Genomic DNA, 22,821 nt, shown 5'->3' on the forward strand with positions numbered 1-22,821 from the left:
CTTGCACAGGATCCTAAGCCTCGCCAGCTCCTGCAACGCCTTCCCCAGAGCGGCTTTCCTCATGCCCTGAGAAAAACCTTAGCTTCTGCAGGAGCTGAGTTTTCCCAGTAGCACCCTGAGGCGGTGCCTCCCCAAAACGCAGCTGGGCTCAGCTCTCCTTGGGCCCCCCTTTCCTCTCCCTGTTGTGAGGCAGGAGGGAAGGCCAAGACACTGGAGGACGGGAGCTCTTCAGGGGCTCCTCTGTCCCCAGACGCTAAACAAAGCACACACATGCCCACCAGGGCGGCTCATTAAATATCCTTTTATTCCTCATTTTTAAAATGGCTAATAATAATAATTAAAAAACAATGGCATGGCTCTGCAGAGGCCTCGGGAGACATATTGCCGTAGAGAAAGAGTCAAGTAGTGCCTGAAGTTTTGCAGGCCCCTGCATGGGGTGGTTTGCCCGGGCAGGGGTGGGGGGACAGGGAGCACTGGGCTCCTTGGCTGCATTTTTTGTTTTTGGCATGTGATGAGAAAATATTGCTTTATGGGGATGTACCCCGCTGGCCTTCCTCTTCCCCGAACGGAAATAAAACCAACTGTGTGACAGTGAAAAAACCCTATCAGACCCATTTTAAAAATTAAAAAAAGCAACAAAAATAACACACGCACCCCAGCCCCGTCCCAACCAACACAAACCCTGGAGAAACATAAAAAGGGTGAAAACCTCAAGTGGGGAAAGACTGGAGCCCATGAGTGCTTCTCTGCGCCTGCCGGCACCTGCGGTGCCAGCTGGTGGTTGGATTTGGGGATGTGCAGGGAAGGGGCTGCCCCTCCACCCTTCCTCCCCGTGCTGTGAGGCCCCAGGCAGGGTGGGCTGCGGGCTTCACAAGTGAAGAACTGGGAAGGAGAGTGTCCTCGGCTGAAAGCACCTTGGCCTTCGACAGGGGCCGGGGGGGTGTGTGGGGGTGTCAGGGCAGCCCAGGGGGGCATCTGCCAGCCCACGGCCCTGCCCACCCCGGGTGGGAGAGCAATGCCAGGCCCCTGCCCCAGCTCATGCCAGGAATGCAGAGGGTGGCCCCGACCCTGCGTGAGGGATGGGACAAGGTGGGGGCCGGGCCCCAGGCAGGGAAGGGGCAGTTTCTTCCGCTCTCTGGGTAAGATATATAATTTCTGCTTTTTTTTTTTAATATTTATATTTATATATATAGATATTTATATATACACACACCTGGTAACTCAGAAAGAGAAAAAAAAATAGAATCCGTAACAATAATAATAAAAAAAAGTATTCTGGTTTAAAAACAATCCATTCCTACCACGCTAGGCGAGCGGTTGATTGCACAAGGCCCACAAGTGGCTGGCGCAGCCGCGGTGCTGCCGGGCACGAGGCTGCAGGGGTGGCCCCCGAGCCCCCGAGCCCGGCCAGGCACCTGCCGGCAGCAGTCCTCGGCAGGTGGAGGACGAGCAGCCCCGCTCGGGTCTGTGTCAGCCCACCAAGTCCCGGGGCGGGGTGGAGAAAGAGAAAAGCGGCGGGGGCCGCTGGCCCGTTGCCCCCTGGCCCGGCTCTCCCTGGAGTCCGCAGAGTGTCCGGCCACGTGTCGTCCCTCGGGGGCCGGTGGGTGCCAGCCTGGGAGGTGGTGAGGGGGCGAGCGGCTCTGCCCCTCATACTGAGATCTCGTAGGTGGTCCCCCCCACGCCGGAGACCTTCTTGACTCCCCCACGAGTGGGGCTACTGAGGGGCACCTGCCCCGGGCCCGGGGGGGCCGAGCCCAGGCTCTTGGGCTGCCCATTGGACTTGCTGTAGGCTGTTCTCATCTGCACCTCGTCCCTGGGGAGGCAAGGAAGGATGAACATGGGGTGTGAGGAGGGGGAGGGAGCGCGGCACCGCGGGGAGGTCTTGAAGCCAGGGGGAAGGATAGGACTGCAGGGCTGCTGTCACCCGGGGGAGGGACCCCAGCATCCCAGCAGCCACAGTCCTGCCCTCCCCGGGGACCTCCAGCACCCACAGCTGCCCCAGCTCCCAGAGAGACCTGTGGGGTGGCCCGGGGTGGGGCCAGCTCTGCTCTGGGGGGAGGAGGAGGAGGAAGGCAGGCGAGGAGGAGGAGGAGGAGAAGGGGGAAGGCAGGCGAGGAGGAGAGTTTCCCTCACCCTTCTCTAAGCTAGGTGTAGCATCACTTCCCAGTGAGGGTGTTTCACTGTCCCAGGGCGCTGGTGCAGGGGAAGGAGGGCTGGAGGGGGCACCAGGTGGGGAGGGGGTGTGATGGGCAGTCGGCTCCCCCCAGGGCAAGGGCCCCCCCATCTGTGGGGCTGCAGACCACGCTGTGTGTGAGGTGGCCACTCCGGTACTTACTTTGGTGCCAGTAAGGGCTGCAAGGCCACCTCCTCCGTCTCGGGGACGCTGGCCTGAGACGCTGGTTTTTGGCTGCTGTAAGACACGGATTTTCCCAGGTGGGGGGCGGCGGGCTGGTCAGGGGAGCCCAGGGAGCGCACTCGGAGCGCGTGGGGGGGCTCGGGCTTGCCAAAGCGGGGTGGGGCCGGGCGGGTGAGCGGATTCTTGCCCAGGGGCGAGCGCTTCGAATCGTCCGAGGAAGAGCTGGTGCGGGGGGCGTTGCTGGAGCCTGGTGTCGACTGGATGCCCGAGTCCACCAGCCCCACGTCCTCCTCCCTGCCTGGTGCCGGTGGCTGCTGCAGCAGCTTCTCCCGCTCCTGAATGGAGGCCACGATGTGGCGGGAGAGATTGTCATAGCGCACGGGCGAGGGCTCGCGGGGCGGCGCGTGCTTGGGGGAGACGGCGCTGGCGAAGCGGCCATGGAGGTCGGTCTCTCTCTGCTGGGCGATGCGGGCTGAGAGGAAGGGCGAGGTGTAGCCCACCGGCGGGTCGGGCTCTGGGCCTGCCTGCACCGACTCAAAGTCAGGGCTGTCGGAGGGCGTGAGCAGGCTGTCATACGACAGGCTGCCATTGCGCGTCTGGTTCACTAGGCTCTTGTAGGAGGTGGAAGTGGTGCCCTCTGAGCGGATGGACTGGAGGTGGCCCATCTCAAAGCCCGTGCCCTGGGCCGACTTGAGGCTGGAGGAGCGGGAGCCGCTGGAGAGCGGGTCGAAGTGAAAGCTCTTGCCGAAGGTGGGTGAGCGGAAGCTCTCGGGCTCCAGGCTGGGCTCTGAGCGGTAGCTGGGCTTGCGGCTGCTCTCACAGATGGAGTTGGGCTCCTTCAGGCTATTCACGCGGCTCAGCTGAGGGGCAGACACACAGCAGTCACCCACAGAAAGATGGAGCCCTGGCAAAGCTCCCAGTGCCCACTCCAAACTCTCCCCCAACCAGGTGGCATCCCCTCGAGGCCAGGTTCCCCCCTTGTCGGGCTGGGCAGTGGGCGCAGCCTTACCTTGGCACTGGTGGAGTGGGGCAAAGCTGCTGAGCTGCTGCTGCTGCTGTAGCCAGGCCGGGTACTTGTACATGGTGGGAGTGGGGGGGCTGTCCTTGCCTAGCAAGCTGCTGTCTGCAGGCAGGGGAAGAAAGAAAGATGCTCAGAAGAAACGTGGCAGCTCCCCGGGGAAGGAGTGGTGTGCAGAGCCCTGCCCTCCCTTCCCAAGAACCGGCTCTGAGCCTGTGAGGCAGACAGACCAGGGGGGTGGATGCAGAGAGAGGGATGGGCTGTAGGAGAGGCGCACCAGGGGCAGATGAAAACGGAGTGGGATGGAAAATGTGTCCCCGTGGCAATGCATTTTGGGCCAGCACTTCCCTGCCCCTACAGCAGGCTGGGTGACACCCTGGGGTCAGCAGGGTGTGCACACAGAGGGGTCAGCGGGTGCCTGAGCACACTGTGGACCTGCTGGCTGGTCACCCCGCTGACACACACGCCACAGCCCTTCTCCAGGCAGCAGGGCTGGGCAGTGCTGCAGCCCCGACAGGGGGACGGGGAGAGCAGCAGAGGCTTTCAGCCCGCTGCGGGAAGCGGCTGCTTCCAAGCTCTGCCCTTCACATCCCACCTCTGTTGCAGGCAGCTCCGAATGCTGCTTTGATGATGCTCAGGCAAGTGGGGAAAGCAAGTCACGCAGGCTGCCACAAACATGCTCTCTGCCACCAAGCCAGGCCGGCCACTCCTTTGCCTCCTTCATCCTGGCGATGCTCCTGTGCCTGCCTGATGCAGGGCAGCCTGCAAGCCTGCCTGTCACAGGCCACCAACAGCACTCTGGACAAGCACCACGCTGTCTCGGCTTGGCCTCCTGCTCCTCTCTGGTGCAAGGGGCCACACAGACCAGCCCAGAAATACGAGCACGTCCTGCCCCACAACACGGTGCTGCTGATGTCCTTCGGGTCTGCCCTGCAGCCTGTTCCACCTACAGCCCTGGCTCCTGGTCTGCCTGGCACAGCCCTGGGCTCCCCTCCCAGCGGCTGCCTGGGACCCTGCATGCCTTCCTTACCCTCGTTGGTGGCCAGGGTTAAGTGTGTCCTCAGGCCCGTGTAGCGGCTGAGGTCTGGCTTAGGTGGGGGTGGCGGCTCGGCGTCAGCAGACTGGCTCTCTGTCACCTCCAGGCTTCCTTTGGACTGCAGAGACAAAGCGCAGAGGGAGGATCAGAGGGGTACCGAGACCTCAGCCCTCTCCTCGGCAGGCAGGGAGCAGGCGGCAACACCGCGGGGACTCTCGCTGCCTCCTGGGCCATCTGACATACTGAGCGCTTGAAGGCGGCATGTGCCTCGGGTGCTGGGAGGTGCTGAGGAGCAGGGAGCTCCAAAGGATGCTGCAAGGGGGAAGGAAAGGATGAGGAAAGGCAACGGAGGGTGCAAAGCCTCATGTGGTCGCTGCCGCATGGGAGGGACATGGTTTCTGTCCCTTGGGGACACAGAACAAGATGACACGGAGGGGGATGGGGAACGTGACAAGGCTCACTCGGTTCTTTACTCACGGATGCAGGCTTGCACCCCTGGGCTCCATGGAATGCCCCAACGCAGGGAGCACTAATCCCCACCTTCCTCACCTTCGTCCTCTTCAGCTCTGTCTGGATACCGTTGTCCATGATCTTGACAGTGATCTGACCATCTGACACCTCGGGCCGCAAGAAGGGGGGTCTCACCAGCACCGTCTGCTCGGCCTTCGGGCGCCCGAGGTACCTAGGGAGAGGGGCAGGAGGAAGCTCAAGGCCTGGAGCTAGAGACAGGGCAGTTTGCTCCGACGCTGCAGGGCTAGCGGGGCACAGTGGTGCTGTGCCAGGCTCACCTGGGGGCCGGGGAGCTGCAGAGGACCCGGCTGACATTCTTACAGCAACCGTTGGTGAAGGGGTTGACACCACCACGGAACTTGCCCGTCACCTGCGGGATGAGGAGCATCGCAGCGTTACCGGGGTGGACAGGGACCTTGGCAGTGGGGGGTGTCTCCACTCCAGCCAGCCAGGTCAGGTTGCTCAGGGTTTGTCCAGCTCACTCATGACAGTCTCCAGGGATGGAGATACTCTGAGACGCTCCCCCTTTTCCAGGTCCCTGTTTCAGTGTTCAACTACCCTCGAGGGGCAAAAGCCCTTCCCTAACGTCTAACTGGAAGCTGCCTCGTTAGCTGTGCCCATCGCCTCCTGCCCCCCTGCAAAGAGCCTGTCCAGCTCCATCCTCTCTGCAGCCACCCCCAACAGCCTCAGTAAAGATCCCCCGTCTTCAGGCTGCACAGACGAGGTGCTCTCAGCCTCCCCTCGCAGACATCTCGTGCTCTACCCCCTACCCAGCTCAGTGGCTTTCCCCTGCCTCAGCCCACCCTGTCGACATCTGTCTTGTCCCAGGGAGCCTCAAAACTCCCGGCCCTGGCATCAGCCCCGCAGCCATACCTGTTCGTTGGTAGTACGGCCCCTCGCCACGAGCACCACGTGGAACCCCGTAAGGCCAGCGACGGGAATGAAGAACAGGCCGGCCACGCACATCACCACCATGCTGTCAGCAGCCAGCTAAGGAAGAGCCACAGCCCCGCTCCACAGCACACTGTCCCCAGCCCCGCCACGGCCCTCCCACCTTGGCCCCGCTCCTGTGGCCTCGCAGAGGATACGTGACCGCCATGCGGACGCCAGAGAGCTCCTCCACCTGGTAGAGGACATAGAGCAGGCCGAAGCCAAACACTCCCATGATGTGCGTGGTGAGTGACAGCAAGAAGAGGAAGAAGTAACGGTAATTGCGCCGCCCGATGCAGTTGTTGACCCAGGGACAGTGATGGTCGAACTCCTGTCGGTGGGGAGAAGACGGGGTGAGGGGCTGCCTGGGCTTCCTGCCTGCACTATGTGTTAAACTCTGCACGGAAACAGAGAGGAATCGAGACCCGGCAGCTCCTCACCTCCACACAGTTGTCACAGACGCTGCAGTGGGAGCACCGTGGCGGCCGGTAGAAGCGGCAGGTTGCACACCATTTCATGCGCACCTGAATGCCCTTGATCTCCACCGTCTTGTAGAGCGGAGCTCGGAAATCATCCTCCTTGTCCTCGTCCTCCTCAGCTGATGGGGAAACCCCAGCGCAGCCACATGTCAGGGCAGAGGGGAAGGCAACGCCAGGGCCCAGCCAGCCTCCTGCCCTCCTGAGCTGGAGGTGCCCGGCATCGCCCTCCGCTGTCACCAGGTCCATCTCACCTGGCACAGGGACCAGCCACGGACCCCTAAAAACGTGGGGGTTGGGTGGGTGTGTGCCTCCCAGACTCTGCCCCAAAACCACGGCACCCATATGGGGTGCCAGGATTTACACTCCCTCCACCACGTGGTCCTACAGGCTGGGTGCTGAACCCAGAGCTACCTTCCCCATAGCGTGTGTCACCACCCGATCCCACCCGGCACGGGCAAGGAGGGCTTTCCTCATGGCTTCTGGGATTAGGTAATCCTCTTTGCCTGGGAGGAAGGAGACAGCTCTATCTGAGACATTTCCCAAGCAGAGCCAGACTCACCTCGTGGGAATATGCCTGGGTCCATGAAGGTGGCCATGCTGAAGTTGGCCAGCACAAAGAGGAAGACGACAGCATTGTAGACAGGAATGACTGGGGAGATGTACAGACTGAGCCCCGGGCACCTGCAGGCACAGAAGCAGTGAGACACCCAGGCCTCATCCCACGGGTCACTCCTCCAGCGCCTCCCACTGCCTCCCCCCTCCCCTCCCCACTGGTCCTGCCCCCCACACAGCCCCAGGCCAGTGTCACTGAGCTCTGACGGTGCCCCCAGGGAGAGCAAGGGCTGAGCGGGTGCCAGCTGCCCCCTCCGAGCCCCGTGCTCGGTGATGGCCTGGCTGGGAAGTCCACGTCCCCTGCTCTTGGGCCGCGTTCCCAGGCTCCGGCCCAGGCGGGGGGCTGCGGAGGTTCCCTGCCAAACAACTCTTCCTTTTGCTCTCACCCAGTGCCCTCCACTCCTGAACTGGAGCTGTAACCAGGCCAGCTTGACCGGGGGTGTGTTCAGCCACGCTCCGCAGACCAGCCTAACGCCCAGCCCTGGGGGAGCAGCTGTGGGGGGCCGGAGTGGGAACCGCTCCAGTAAACCAGCGGAGAGCAAAAACTGCACCCACAGCCCCAGAGGTGCTGTCAGCGCAGGACCCTGCTGCCACGGGGAGTGACCGCAGGCAGTGGGGAGGACAGGGTGAGCCGGGCTGACAGCATGGGAGGCACGTGGGAGGGATCCAGCCACAGGGGACCCGAGCGTCGCCCTCCACGTGTCACAGCAGGGAGCATGGGGACAGAGGGGACCCTGTGAGGGGATGCAAAACCAGCAGCAGCTCCACTGCCTCCAGCACTGCTCCTGCTCCTCACAATCTGCAGTTGGAGCCCAGCCTGGAGACGAACTCCAGTGGCACATGGGGACCCCACCACTGTGCCAGCCTGCCCGGCCAGCACCCAGCTCCTCCATGGGAGCACAGCAAGGGAACCACCACCGTTCCCCGCTGCCCTGGGCAGGCCGGGTTCCGGACAGCGGGCTTCCCCCTCAGAGGCGCCAGCGTAATACCCTAATCTGCTTTGCTGCTGGGAGTTTAATCCTGCAGATCTAGGACAGCATCTGTCCCTCTCTTCCCCCTGCAGCGATAAGTGCAGATGGATTTAGGCAGCAGGAGCAGAGAGGGGCAGAGCGCAGGGCTTGGCGGGCAGGGTGACATATGGTGCCAGCGCTGTAATCCCCTGCAGCCCCCGAGCAGGTAGAGGTGAAGGGGCAGGCACTGGTCCCATCCCCTCCTCCACTGCTACCCGCTGGGACCCAGCCAAGGGGACAGGCCCCATCGCCCCCGAAGCGGCCCTTGTCCTTGTCATGGCAGCCCTGAAAGCCTCTGCAAGGCTCCAACTGAGAATAAACCCTTGGCCCAGGGCTTCGCCCCCAGTTCAGCCCAGTCCAGAGCCAGCAGGGCCCTGAGTAAGGGCAGGGGGGGCACCGGCCCACACAGGGCAGCGTGCGAGGGGACAGGGCACCAAGGGGACAGGGGACGGTGCCAGGCGGAGGGCCGCCTCCAGGCAAGTGGCAGCCAGGAGATAAGGTGGGTCCGGGCTGGAAGAGCAGGCACACCTGCCTTGGCACCGACCTGGCAGCGGAGGAGGGAGAGGCGGGCAGGGCACACCCAGGCACCGGGCATGGCTCCGTGCCCTGGCCCTTCCCTGTGCCAGGCGAGGGTGGGAAGCAGCAGCGGGACCTGCCCTGCACCGGCCGAGGAGAAGGCAGTCCCTGTCCCGGCACAGCAATGAGGGCAAGAGGAGAGCAGGAGAGCAAACCCTCTTGACTTGACAAGACACTTGGCTAGCAGAGCACACCAGGAGCCAAGCTCTGCTCTACCAACCAGCACACTCCTCCTCCTCCTGCTCCTCTCCCGGAGCAGGGCCCGGCACCACCACCCTCTGCAGCACCTCCAGGCCCCAGCCCTGCACCTGCAAAGTTGTCTTCTCCAAAACCTCTTCCGCCCCTCAGCCCACTCCTCCGTGCTGCTCAGAGCGAGCGCCTGGCTGGGGTGGGAGCCTCACCCTCCTGGGCACCCTGGGCAATGCCTCCCCGCCTCCACATATCTGAGACAGCATCTCTCCATGTTTCACCAAGAGGTCTCCTCCGGGGCGGGGAGCGGCTCCTTCACAACCTGCGCAGCACCGACCATGCCAGCTCTGCCTCCTGATGCAACTGGCCCTGCCGTCTCCTTCGGAAGCCAGCCAGCTGGATTCCCCGCAGAGCAGGCAGCACTGGCACAGCCAGGACGGTCTGGTCAGGAGGAGCAGTCTCCAATCTGTGCCTCAAAACTCTCGGAGAGCAGCCTTGGAGAGGTATGGGATGAACGCCACATTGCCACGCCAAGACCTGAGCAAGGCAACAACACACTAGCCACTGCGAGCCCAGCTAGCCCAGTATGACCGGCATTGCTGGGAGCCACCACGGGACTGGAAGCCATGCCAGGAGCAAGGCACTCACACCTAGCTCAGCTTCCTCCTCCCCTCCGACAAGCAGGCTGTGCCGGGGAGAGGGCTCGTCCCACCTGCCCCAGCACCCGGCTGCTGCTGGGGCTGCCCCCGGCCACCCACTGGAACAGCACTGGCAAGAAATGCTCAAGTGGTTTCAGGGGTTTGCAGAAAATGAAAGTCAGAAAGTCTCCCAGGCGAGAAAGCTTCCCAGTCTTGCAGAGGGAAACTGGTATTTGCAGCAGGGCAGGCAGCAAAGCAGGGAGCCAGCAGCCCCCGGTACTCACCTGGCAGCAGAAGTGCTGGGCAAGGAGCAAACCACCCATTCCCTGCAGCTTCCAGGGCCAGAGGCCTCGCTGGCAGTGCAGTTTCAAGGAGATAGCCCCCCCCTCCTCATCACCACTGCTGTCCCGGCCTTTGAGGGACCCAGCAGGGCTGCTCCCTGCCCTCCTGGCCCGGCAGCCTCTTTGAAGGGCACTTCTTTCCTCCCCTGCCCTGGGCATCGGACACGGGGAAGGTGGCCACTTGTAATGTCCCTTCGTCCCAAGGAAGGGCAGAGCCAAGCACCCCGCACCACTGAGCTGAGCACTCCAGCTCGAGGGAGCCTCCTTAGCTCTGCTCCCTGCCCAGCTGCAGCGAGACTGCTGGAGGGAGAGGGGCAGGGGGGCTCAGATGAGCCTTAAAGATAGGGAAAGCCCTTCCAGGAACACCGAGTAATGAGCTGCTCTCTCTAGAAAGAGAAATCCCAGCCCAAATCTTTGTTTGAAAGGGATGGAGGGGAGCCAGGGAGACCCACTGCACACCAGCCATCCCTGCACAATGGAAATGCCAACAGCAAGGCTGAGCCAAACACGCAGCCCAGAGCCTTAAAGCCAGACCCTGGCAGGACAGGGGAAAGATAGCTGCTTCAGCAAAGGCTGGCAAAGCTCTGGGACAGGCAGAGGGAAGAACTGGCCCTCCAGCGGGAAGGGAATACCTCCCCCATCACCTCCCACGCTGCTGGGCACCGAGCCCTTCACAGGAGTGAGCAGCACAGCTCCCGGGGGGGGGCAGGATGGCAGCAAGCAGGTCCCCAGGGGCAAGAAAGACTGACCCTTTAGCTAAGAGAGCACCAGCAGACTCCAGACACCTTGGCACTGAGAAGGATGCAGCCACAGCTTTAAGGGGACAACCAATGATGCCGATGGGTCAAACGGAGAAGACTTGCCTGGCGACACTGATCCCCCTGCCCTGGCAGTCCAGCTCTGCTCTGGGGGCTGCATATTCAGCTCCAGGGGGAGCAGAGGGCTCGCTGCAGCACGTCCTCCAAACCTGGCCTCTGGTTTTGGGTGGCTGCAAACCCTAAGGCAGGACTCTGATCACCCCAAGAGCCGACCTGCCAGCCAGCCTCCACAGCTGGATGAAAGACTGAACTTGGACCTTCAGAAGGGAGAACCGATCGGAGGAGCCGGTGTGGTGCCTCGGCGCCAGCTCACAACCCCTGTCCCGATCAGGTATTGCCAGCTGCCTGCAACTGGCCAGGCAAGCTGCCAGGGGCTGCTCTGCACTCAGCGAACTTTACACTCTGAACAACTGGCCAGGGGTGCAATGCCACCCCCGGGTGGGATTTCACAGGCCAGGGCAAGCAGAACACCCTCCCCAGGGACCCACAGCTTACACGGGAAGCCTCACGTTGAGCACTCCTGAGTCACAAGCACAAAGCCAGGTTCTCCTCCCCGGCACTCCCACGTGTGGTAGCCCACTGCCTGCCACCCTCCCAGCTCTCCCCACACCCAGGGAGGGAAAGAGAAATCCTCACCATACACAGACCACACATTACTCGAACCAAATCCATGCTTGTGGCCTCAAACTCCAGGGATTCACCTCCCCGAGATCAACCACTAACCCCACCCCACGGGAGGGAACATGGTCCTTTGCAGCACAGGGAGCAAAGGTGGCTGCCGATCCCCAAGGGGAAACTTTATTATCAGAAGCACTGACGTGCTGCTGCCTTTTGCTCTCGCAGGCAGAGAGCACAGGGCTGCAGACCCTGCCTTGATGCCGGCAGCAGCCGGGAAGCACGGGCTCCAGCTCCGCAGGGGAAGAGGAGGGAGGCTGCTCACCATCGTGGCTATGCAGGTCTCTGAGAACTCATCAAGTTCCCTCTCTAGATCGGGATGCAAAGCACACCCATCGCTAGAAGAGCTGTTGAGACTTGTCTCTGGCAGCGCATAAGAGAAATCGGGGAACCTCGGGCAAACTGAGTCACATCTGGTGGCAAAGAGCCCATCTCTGATCCAGTCATAGCAGAAGTCCATCACTCTCCAACCTGACTTCTCCTCCCTTCCACAGGCTCCAAGCCACCCTGCAGCCCCTCATCCCCTGCCCTCCCCCCGAAGAAAGCCATCCTGAGGACACCCTCCCCACCCTGCCTGCATCCCTGGACTCTGACCCGCCACCGGGCCAGCGAGGAAGGGCTAGCAAGTGCCAGGGCTGGGCTCGCCCTGCTGCCTCTCCAGCTCCCGAAGGCCTTGCTGCAGACACGACCCCTGCTCACCCCAACGGTCACACAAGTGTGGGTCCAACTAGGAGCCTGCATGCCACCATGTACCAGAGGCACCGCTGGCTCCAGGGACTGCCACATCCTGCCCTGGCATCCCCATCCTCCTGCCTCTCCTTTCCCTCTCCTCCAAGTCTTTACCTCCTCCCCTCTCTCCACCTGCTGATGGAGGTGAGAGCTCCTTTCCCAAACGGATGCAGCTCCCTTGCAGCCTCCCCAGCTGCAAGGACAGGAGGAAAATTCAGAGTCAGAGGTTTTACAGACAGATTCACCTGATTGCAAGAAACAGTTCATATTTTGCAGGCTTTTGTACAGCCCTAAAAGCCACACTGAGCTGTGGCCATGAACAAGAGTGGAGGCAAATGGAAGGAGGAGGCTGGCTGATGGCACACTGGCCAGAGAGCCCCTGCCAAGGGCAGGCTGGGGGTCCTCCCTGCTCTGGAGGGGAAGGGGAGGCTGAGCACCCACCGTGCTAGGAGCAGGGACCAGTACAGGCCAGCAGCAGGGGGGAATGCAGGAATGCACAAACTGACCCCAAGGGGGAATTTCAGTCCTAAAGCAGCACCTGTCTGAGCCCCCAACAAGTCAGAGACCCCCACTCCTTCCAGAGGGAGGACAGGAACATTCCCTCTTCCCACCACCCACTCCCTTCAGCACAATCAGCCTCAGTTCATTTCAACTGCCACATGTTCTGCAGCATCTCCTAATTAAATTAATCAATTAAATAGAGTTCTTGGCCCAGAGATATAAATCCTGGGCCAGTGTGGATGGACCAAAAGGTGTCCAGCAGATGTGCTAGAAATAACACAATTGGAACCTTTCAAGAGAGTTATGCCAAGCCCCATCTGCTCTCTGCCTGGGAGGAGGCCCCATGGGAGGTGTCCCAGAGCACCCCCCACCTCGCAACTTCCATTTCACTTCCCAAAGTACAAGCTTTAGGTCCAATGCTGGTGGCAGAACCTTCCCAAACAGGTCTGCAGCAAGCACACCAGGCATGGCAAGTGCTGTGGAGGGGGACAGGGACAGCCAGTGTCGAGGTCTGCCAGGCAGGAGGCTGGCAGCTGCTCTGCCCGCCTTTCGCCAGGCAGGAAAGGGGGGCACAGTGATCCTCAGAAAACCAGTCCTATGGTTCACAGGCAGGTGGCAAACTGTGGAGTGGTTCTGTGTTGCTTCCATCCCACCCCAGCACCCGGGCAGACACTGCCCTCAGAGAACTGTAACATCGGGGAGTAACACAACTCCCTTCCCACCGAATATCCCGTGTGAAAATGCACCGTGCTTTGCTGCTCTGCTGGAGATTTAATTTGATGTTTTAAAGTAGGTTAAATAACATCCACTGACCTACAATTAAGGCGACCCTGCCCAGGTGTTCCTGTTCTGAACAAACCTGCTCTGCAGCACTGGTGCCTGCTCCTGGTGATGCCTCGCGCCACTCCGCTCGCGCCGCTATCGGCTGCTGCGATAGCTTGCAGCCAGGTACTGTGGGCTTGGCCACAGCGGCAGGGACTGGGTTTGGGGGGACAGGGCTGCCCTGCCATTCCCCACCCCCCTGCCCCAAAGCGCAGCGTGCAGCTCGCCATGACAAAGCAGAGGCACGTCTGTCCCTGCAAGTCACGCTGTGTCGCGCACAGCTGCTCAGAGGACATCGCCTGCTCCCTCCTCTTCTCCTTCATCCCCCTGAAGTGGCAGCACACAGTCAGCCACTTCCTGCGTGTGTCTGACGCCTGAAGCAGCAAAACCTCCAGCTTCAGCACTGCCGGCAGCGCTGGCCTGATACACGTTCGGTGCCTCAGCGCCAGGGACTGCTGCATGCTGCTGAGCGACACTGCCAGCTGCCTCCCGCCGCTGGAAGGAGTAAATCAAACTGTCCTTTAGTCGTCAAATTACTCTTTTATTGCCCGGTTGTTGCCAGGCGTTAAAAGCCACGGTGACCTTCCAACCACCGATGGCTCCATCCCAGGGAGCGACATCCGGACCTTCTGCCTCCAAGGAGAAGCTGCCTCCCGCGGCTCCGGCTAATCCCCAGCCCAGCCCCAGCAGTGAAACCCCTCAGCAGAGAAAGCTCTCGCCGGGGAGCAATGGAAGGTGCCCCGCCAGAGCAAGCCATCCCAGTGAGTGGGAGATGCTCTCCGGCAACAGCAGGTGCATCTCCCTCTCTGCCTGGCCAGGGTCCCGCCAGAAGCAGCTCACAGTGAAGTCAAATAGTCAGTTAAACAGGGAGGAAAAAAGGGAGCTGAGATCATCTCCCGCCTCCCTGGAGAGAGCTGGACGAACAGAGTGCCCCACACCTTCAGACCGGTGTGTGCTCTGCCCCTCCGCAGTGCTGGGGCAGGAGGAGTAAGTGATGGACCGAGATGGACTGGAGGGGGACAGGATTGAGGTGGGATGGATGGGAAGAGGACGGGAGGGATGGAGGGAGGCTCGAGAGGCAAAGCAGAGCCGAAGGCAGCTGGCTGGCTGGAGGGTGCCACAAAGCAGGCACCCTGCCTGAGGGTATGCAGGCAGCAGTCACCCAACTGCCTTCCTCTCCCCTGCCTCTCCACGTCCCAGGCCAGCAACCAGCACATCTCTGAACCACCACAAGCACCCTGCGCCCTCCGTCCAGAGCCACCATCAAGTCTTCCAACGTGGGAGCACAAAGAAACACACATCTTACCTGCAATCTCTCTGCTGTCCCCCCAAAACATAACCCCCCGCAGAGCCTGGCCCCAGGAACACAGTGCAGGGCTCAGCGGCCCGGCCTGGCCGCCGTGCTCCGGCGCTCCTGCCCAGCACAGGCGTGCCTCAGCACCCGCCCAGGGGCGTGCAGGCAGCTCCCTGCCAGGGGCTCAGTGCCTGAGACCCTGCCTGCCTGCCTGTCGCCAACCCAGAACTGGTACAGCTCGGGCCCGAGCGAGGTTGTAAGCTATTTGTCAGCCAGGAAGGGAAAACGTTAACTTAAGCAGCAGCCCTACCCCTCTCCCGGCCCAGGGAGATCCCCACAGTACAGCCTGGCCCTCGCCAGTAACCGATACCATTTTATACCCTGGCTTTTCCCCACTGGCTCCAAGGCCAACACAGGTGTCTGCCTCGGGCCCCAGAGACGCACCGGCAGGCCACCTCCTTTGGGTCCTCTCCAAAGATACCAAACCCTCATTTCCTCAGGGCAAGGCTGACATCAGCAGCAGTGAGAGATCCACGCAGGGGTCAGAGTACTTCTCCTTGAACTTTCCTTTGCAGCTCACAAATCAGTTACGAAACTCTAAAAATAACACAGAGCCTGCCCCAGTCTACCAAACCACTTGACTTTGCTCCATAGGAGAAAAATTATCTATGCCATTTTCCACCTACAGGTCACAAACTAATTCCCAGCCTGGCTGATTTGCCAGAGAGTGGCCAGTGAGGCGAACGAGTTGTGCAAACACCCAAAGACAGAAGAGGAGCGGCTGCCAGGAACTGGAGCTGAGCGATGGCACAGCACCTTGCCGGGATCCACCGTGCCCCGCTTCCTCTGGCTCACTCACAGCAAAACCGAGAGAAACACATCCAGCTTGAATCGCTCTGATGGACTGCAGGGCTACGCCATCGTCCATCCTTTAGCACCCAGAGCACAATATCCCCCCTTTAGTCCGGCAAGAAGTCACAGCTCCTCTCCCAGATAACCCTCATGTGGGCTCTGCCCCCGAGACCCCACGGCACTGCAGGGAAGGGGGTGGGACGCCAGGTTGCCTTTCACCCTCCCCGCTGTTTGGCCGAGTAGCTGGGACTCACGTGAAGGCAAAGAAGAGGGTGGTGGCTCCCACTAGGAAGATGGCAGCAGCTGAGACCGGGACGTATTTGCTGGGTTTGAATCTCTTTCCAGATGCTGCTGGCATGTTGGAGCTGTGGTGGGGGATCCGCCCCGCAGCATAGCCCAGGCCCAGCGGGAGTCAGAGCAGAGCAAGACGAGAAGGGGAGGGGGATGGGGGCGAACTGCTACCCAGCCTCCACGCCTGCTCCCAGGGTGAGCTCTGCAGCAGACAGCCCACAGAAGTCCCCGTCGGTCCCCAGGAGAGGAGTCCACACTACGCTCTGCTCTGCAATAGTTCACAGGCACAGGGATGGAGGTTTAAAAACATAAAAAATTCAGAACAGAGACCCAGACTTGGGTTTAAAGCAACCGTTGGGGGCAGGAATGCCAAGAGTCTTTATGAGCTTCCCTCAGCCTGCAAAAAGCAGGTCCCCACACGGCCGATGCCAGCAGCCAGGCTCTGAGGGGGAAGGAAGCCTTCCAGGCTTGGGCAAGGGGCTGAGCGTGATGTGCCGGGTGAGGAGCTGGGCGCACCTTTGCACCCAGTGAGCACCCTGGGAAAGAGCAAGATATTGGTAAACTTCTTGCCAAAAAGCCACTTCTCCTTTTTAATCTGCCCTCTGATACGCTGCAGCCCCCTCCGGTTGCCGCACACGAGGAGGGGTTTGTCTGGCAAGCAATCTGCCAGCTTCCTCACAGCGCTGCTGTGCTTCCTCCTCCTCCCCCTCGCTGGAGGGGGTCACAAAAACACTCTCCCTGATTTCACTGGGTTGCGGGACTGGCCGGCTGGCAGTGGCCGTTTAATTTTATTTATTTATCTCTTGATGGTTAAAGCTGAGGAACAGCTGGTGCAAGGTTGAGCTGTAAATCCTTTCTTTGCAAGGGGGGTGGGAGGGAAAGGTCCAGTGGATGGTGATTTTTGTCCTCTTCCTACTTGTTCCTTTCTCCTGACCCCCCAGGCCTTTCCACAGGCTTAGTATCCACTCCGTGGTTGGGCATCGAGAGGAATTTCATTAAATCTTTTCTGTGGCAACCATTTCCAAGCCGTATGGGTAGGTTAACAGAGAGATCTGCAGCGAGATCTGGAGGAGAGCTTTCAGGGCACAGTTTTACAAGCCCAGGAGACAACCGATGGTGAAAACGGTGCTGAATAGGTCTGTCTCAGCCATCGCCCAAGCGGTGCAGGGAACAGATCTCAGTTTGTTCCAAATTGCTCCATTTTTAACTCCCCTTCCTTCACTGAAATTCTTCTTCATTAATCCATTTGTCTTTAAAAAAAACTATATAAAATCATTGAAACTTGACATCTGGTAGGCCACACCTAGGAAAAAAAAAAGTAAAAAATTAACAAGGCAAAAGAAGAGGCACAGTCATATCAAAACAGTCACTAAAGCAACACTGAGCTCCCCCCAGGACACGGAGGCAGGCATTTAGTGAAGGATGGAAACAGCGCCTGGTAGATTTAAAAGCCTATTGTCAAGTCCCAAATCAGGAACACGCCAATCTCTGAGCCCAGCTCTGACGCCCAACGACGCCATAGCCCCAGGCCAATCACCCAACATCAGCATCCCTTTACACATCTGCAAAACTGGAGTAATGACCATGCTGTGGAAGCTGTGATTAGCCAAGTGAGCCCGGCCGCAGCCTGACATCTCCCTTCCTACCCCAAGGCCCCACAGCGCTGGCTGCAGAGAAAGCCGAGCCACCTAACCCATCGGACACCGCCTGAGAAATCCATGCCGAGCCCTGAGCAAGGTGAGGGACCCTACGAGCTCTTGCCTTTCCGCAGTTATAGCTTTGAGTCCAATCGCTAGAGAACAGCGGTTCCCTTGAGGTGAGGGGGCTGATCAGAGGTTTGGAGACTTAATAATAGGAGGGTGGAGACCGCAGAAAGAAAAGACAGCCAGGAATCTCATCCCATTCCCCCGGAGGGTAGGACACGGGAGAGGTCCACAGAAAACACCAGTCCCTCGACCGGAGCAGGTACTCATAGCTCTGGCCAAAGGAGAGCTGGGCTCTCACTAGGTAGCCCCGACTGTTTCAGGGTGCCCTTGGGAACGTGTGACCCTTGGCCAACCATGAGGACGCAAGAGAAAGAGGCGCTGCAGAAAATGCGGAAAACCAAACCCTTCTGGAAACAGAAACAGGAGGCACCAACCTGCCCCAAACTCCAAATGCCCAAGAGCCTGCCGCAGCTCAGGGACGAGCTAGTCACCGATGATGTTGCACCGACTATTACTGCTACAGCAACTGCTCCCCAGTTTGTCACTTGCTCTCTACTTTGCTGCCTCCTGGTTCCGTCACGAGGCCTCTCCTGCACTGCAGGTCCAAGTACAGAGCCCTAACGACTTACTCACTTTCCCCTTCCAGTTTTCTCCTCTTCTACCTCTCAGTTTTTTTCGTCGGAGTGGACCGGGGAAATATCTAGTGCTGACTAAACACTGGTGAAGGTTGAGAGAATGGTGGCACAAAATTAAAGGCACATTTAATGACAGGAATATATTACAATTAAATCAGTTCAGTCACAAAACAAGGCGTCAGTCACTTTGGCTGACTAATGAAGAAACCGCTCCCACTGTGCAGCAGCTCTTCTTTTGCAGAAACGAAGCTCAACTTCTCAAACCACGTTCTTTTTGCCCTTGTGACCAAGAGGAAGCGCTGGACTGATGCTTGTGAGCCGGCTGGGGAAAGCTGCAGTCTCACCTGCTTCCAGTTCTCGGCCGTGGTGAGTTTAGGAGTCACACCAGAGAAAACAGTGGTTTTCCCCAGCAGGCGCAGAGCTTCCTGCAGAGCAGCAGCTCCCTGGCCTCACTCTGCTCTCCAAGATATGATACTGAGCTTCGATGAGAGACGAGCGCAAGCCCCAACACACACAATTCAGGAAAAAGCCCGACACCGGACAAAGGTGAACCCCGCAATGCCATCGCCCAGGGAGGGAGATGCTCGTCCTCTGAGCTGGCTGCGGCTGCAATACAGGCAAAGAGCATTTCTAGGGGCAGGTTACTCGGAAGTACAAAGATGACATCACTGCTAATTACTTTAGCAGAAGCAATCTGCTAACGTGCTCATCTGCTGTAACAGAACACCCCAGCTCTCTGAAAGGCTCCGCCATGAAAACAACGCCACACCTCGAACTCAAACAGATACTGCCAAATTGAAGGAGTTTTTTCCTGTGGTATTCCTCCTCCGGAGATCTTCTCCACCCCCTTCCCCGCACAGCACAATCAGTGTGCACCTCATCAGGGCGAAGTGCTTCCCCAATGGTTGCCCCTGAAGCCCGAGCAGGTCCCGCTGGGTTCTGCCTCAGCTATTCCACCTGAGGACGAGGGAACGATGAATTCAAGTGCTCCAAGCCCTCACACAGGGTGATCCGGCACATCATGCCTCTGCAAAGGCCTGTGTGCCACCTCAGCTTAGCACAGAAATGAACACCAGGCAGTGCAGGAGCGAGGTCTTCATCAAATAAAGAATGTATGAGTTGAGATAATTGCTCATGAGACAGTCAACCTGAACATGCACTAAGTGTGGGGGAGAAATCCCAAGCGCTGTCATTAGCGACACCCAAGCGAGGTGCAATGCAAATATCATCCCTGGCTCCTTGCTGCCTTTGCCCAAGAATAACTCCGCAACTCATCAAACCTACAGAAGGCTGCTGAGCCCATCCCGCCCGGCTCCCAGAGCCACCACGCAGCTCAGACTCCCTCCGCGTGCCCCACACGGTGCTGAGCCCCTCCGGAGCCTGCCCGCCCCAGCCCTGCTGCGCAGGCACAGCCTGCTGCCCTCTGAGCCCCCGGGCCGAGAGCGGGAAGCCGAGGCCAGGACACCTGCATGCCCCAGCCACGCGGCAACAGGTCTCATCCTCCTACAGCTGGGAACATCCAGGTTGCCAAAGCCATCAAGGGTGCAGCACGGCATGGCGTGCCAGGATCTCTGCTGTGCAGTCTTCAGGGTATCCTCTTTTCTTTGGGTTGAACTACGTGGCTTACCTCATCTCACCCTGACTGTCCTTGCCGTTTACCCTAGCATCCAGGAGAAATGCAAGCAAAATCCACCCTGACTTCCCACAGATCATGCTGATTCAGGCCATGTTCACACAGATTCTCCCAAATACACACCTTCCTCCCTAGCCTTTCCCTCCTGCAGCCTATCTACCTCTGGTCTATCAAGACCTCTGTTCCAAACCCTTTGCCTCTCTGGCCGCTTCATCCCCATCCACAAAGGCCTCTCACAGACTTCTCTGCTCAGAAGAGTCCCCAGCTCATCGCGCTTACCTACGAGCTCTGCTCCTGCCTTCGATTTCTCTCCCTCTGCCACTTCCAGCCTGGCAGCTCCTCCTTTCTAGCTCCTCTGGACCTGCCCTCAACTCAGCCCTAACTCCTTTCTCCTGCAATCAAACTCTACTGAGTGTGTGCGTCACCAGTGACTGCCCCTTCCCTCTCCCTTGGGAATTCCACCTGTTTTTCCAATCCTAGCACCCCTTTTTCAGAGCATTTTCCTGGCTCCGCTTTGCTCAGCCACCTCCAGAACACTCTTCCCCAGTCTGAAGGGTTTCCCTCCACTCACATGAGGGACTGCGTCTACTTCCCCTCATCTCCCTTCCTGGGGACTTCCTTTCATTTTTAATTCCTTCCCTCAGGACGTTTGCAAGCATGACTGCTGCCACCTTCCATTTCTTTCCATCTGAGTCTCCTTTTCTTCAGGTAAGGCCTTGTAAAGTCTCATGCTAATCTCCTCTTCTTCCAGTGCTTGCTTCTCAAAGCCCCACGTTCCTCCTTTACTTCCTACCGTGCTTTCCACCCTGCTTTACTCGGTCTGCTACAAGCTCTCTTCTCTAGCAATCTACCCAGACGTAGCCCGAAGAGCTGGGTGCTTTGTGGCTCGATCTTTCTGGAGCATCAGACAGGACACGAAAACACGCTTCACCAAGCTCTCCCCACCTGTGCTGGGTTGGGGAAAACACATGTAACCAGCCCACAACATTCCTTCCTTATTTCAATGGCTGTCGATAACCACTGCAGCTCTTTGACGTGTTCCTACCCCTGGAAGGAGGAAACATGCACATCAACATTACAAGCTTTCCTTAAACACACCACCTTTCACCACCGCCCGGGGACAGGTGTGTAATGGCACGGGGAGGAGAGAGTTCACTCTGTTACTGGTTCCTAAACACACGTCACTTCACTGCAATCCGCGGTTACCTGCCTGCCTGCCCCAAACCAACCAAGTTTCCACGGCGCAGGTCAAACAGAAAACAATTCCTTCCACGTGAGGCAACTCCCAGACAGGGCAGATCCAGGATCGCACAAAGACAGGATGTGCTTTACCTGTACCCACTTTGTTTTGATTAACTACACCCAGGAGTTACAGGGAGAAGCCCATTTGAGAGCTCACTGCTGTCCTCAGCCTCAGCACCCCTGGCCTCTCACCGCTGAGCCCAAGCAAGAAGGCCAGCCTGTGACCAAGGACCCCCCTTTCCTTCCTCCACAGGCTCCCTCTCCTAATTTTGTCGTTGCACAATCAGCTCTCATCTACTGCTGAGATTTAAGACTCTAAAAACTAGCAGACAGAGCAAATGCATTCTCCAACCTGCCAGCCAGTGAACACAACTGAACCAGACCAAACATCTCATGCTGCAGACCACCAACACGAGAACATCACTCACCTCCGCCACCCTCCCTGTCTTCTGGCACAGAGAGGTGCCAATGGGATTGGAAATGGGCTGCAGCCAGCACCCCTCTGTGCAGGGGGTCCCTGCGATCACAGAGCACAGACAGCGAAAAGTCAAATGAGGATTTTTTTCAGCCCAGACAACAGGATTGGACATAGACTGCCAAGACGCAGACTGCAAGCTAAAAAGCAGAGCCATCACCATCAGATGGCTGGATGTCACAGGGAAAAGTAAATCTGGCCACAACACAAAGCCATGGGGTCCTCCCCACAGGAGACTGTTTTCTTATACCCCTGTACCACGTAATAGAGTTCAGGCCTTAACTGTGCTCAGTGCTGTACCTGAATAGGAGTCCTTTTCTTAAGGAGATGATTTGGTGACACTTTCCTGCTTTAAGTTCAAAAGCAGGATGCGCAGCAACACGTACCAGACGCTTTTGCTCTGCGGGGAAGTTTGGAAACCCGGCCAGAATTAGGCTTCCATGGCCGTCCTGGCATCAGGCGAAATGGCCCACACCTCATACAACTGCACTTCTCTGCAGTTAGACATACAGGTTTTTTAAGGAGAATAAGATACAGAAAACGGACAAATAATTTATTGCGGCCAACAGCTAGAAGGCCGGCATCCACTCAGTGCTTATCTCCCAGCCTGGCTTAGACCACTCCCATCCTCCTTCCCCTGCCCATCTCACTGGTTTACACAGGATTAGCCCCATTTTAAGGACAAAGCAGGGAAGAACATAGTCTCATCCATCGCAGCTGTGTCTCACCCCATGCACTGTGGCAAGCGAGGCACAAATCCAGCCTCTTGCCATTGCATTATGAGACACGTTGGCAACAGCAACCACGGGCACAGAGACAGATGTAAACGTCCCCAAACAGGCCTCTAAAACAGGAGCTAAAAGTTCTCCCGTCGGACCCGGTCAGCTCCACCCAATTACCACCTTCTCTGCCTCCAGTCGGGGCTTGTACCTTAGAAACCAACAAGAATAAAGTGCTCTGCTAAGAACAACTGCTGCCTCGACCGGAGGTAGTGAAGGTGATAATTAGATTAAGTCCACTAAGACACTCTAAGATCAACTCTCCTCATTTTGATCTAGACAAGGCTCTAGTCCTATTTTCCACTTGCCAAAAAAATAATCAGTAGCACCGAGTACAGAAAAGCCTGCTTCCCTAAACACACAAATTCAGATCTGTGCTGGAGCGAAAGCCGGCAGATCCAGGGAAACCACTTCCCAGGGAGTCACCAGGAAGGCGGCATGAGGAACACACGAGCAGCCAGCCGACTGTCTCCCACATTGGTGAAACAAAGGGGGGGCTGCATGTCGTGGGCTTTACTTCGTCTCAGGGAGATGTGACCAAATGCACAGATGCACTAATTTGGGATTTACACACCCCAGGTCTAGAATTTGGGACTTCTGAGGAGAAGTCAGGTTGAACACCTGCCAGTGCAACCCATTACTCCGCCAAAATCGGGGAACACAACATGGAAACA

General features: G+C 58.7%; 1 protein-coding gene across 1 annotated transcript; it reads right to left on the bottom strand.

The window, feature by feature from the left end:
• Nucleotides 1-282: 282 nt before the first annotated feature.
• Nucleotides 283-21,427, bottom strand: ZDHHC5 (zinc finger DHHC-type palmitoyltransferase 5). Its single transcript, XM_055722226.1, is given in 13 exon segments — nt 283-1,813; nt 2,336-3,216; nt 3,366-3,425; nt 3,427-3,479; nt 4,405-4,528; nt 4,960-5,092; nt 5,199-5,290; nt 5,794-5,896; nt 6,009-6,181; nt 6,291-6,448; nt 6,889-7,010; nt 15,641-16,980; nt 21,322-21,427. Coding segments are annotated over 12 exon segments (2,169 nt in total). The 5' UTR covers nt 15,745-16,980; nt 21,322-21,427; the 3' UTR covers nt 283-1,647.
• Between the last annotated feature and the right edge of the window lie 1,394 nt (nt 21,428-22,821).

Source organism: Falco cherrug, chromosome 10 (assembly GCF_023634085.1).
Source record: "Falco cherrug isolate bFalChe1 chromosome 10, bFalChe1.pri, whole genome shotgun sequence".
Taxonomy (NCBI): domain Eukaryota; kingdom Metazoa; phylum Chordata; class Aves; order Falconiformes; family Falconidae; genus Falco; species Falco cherrug.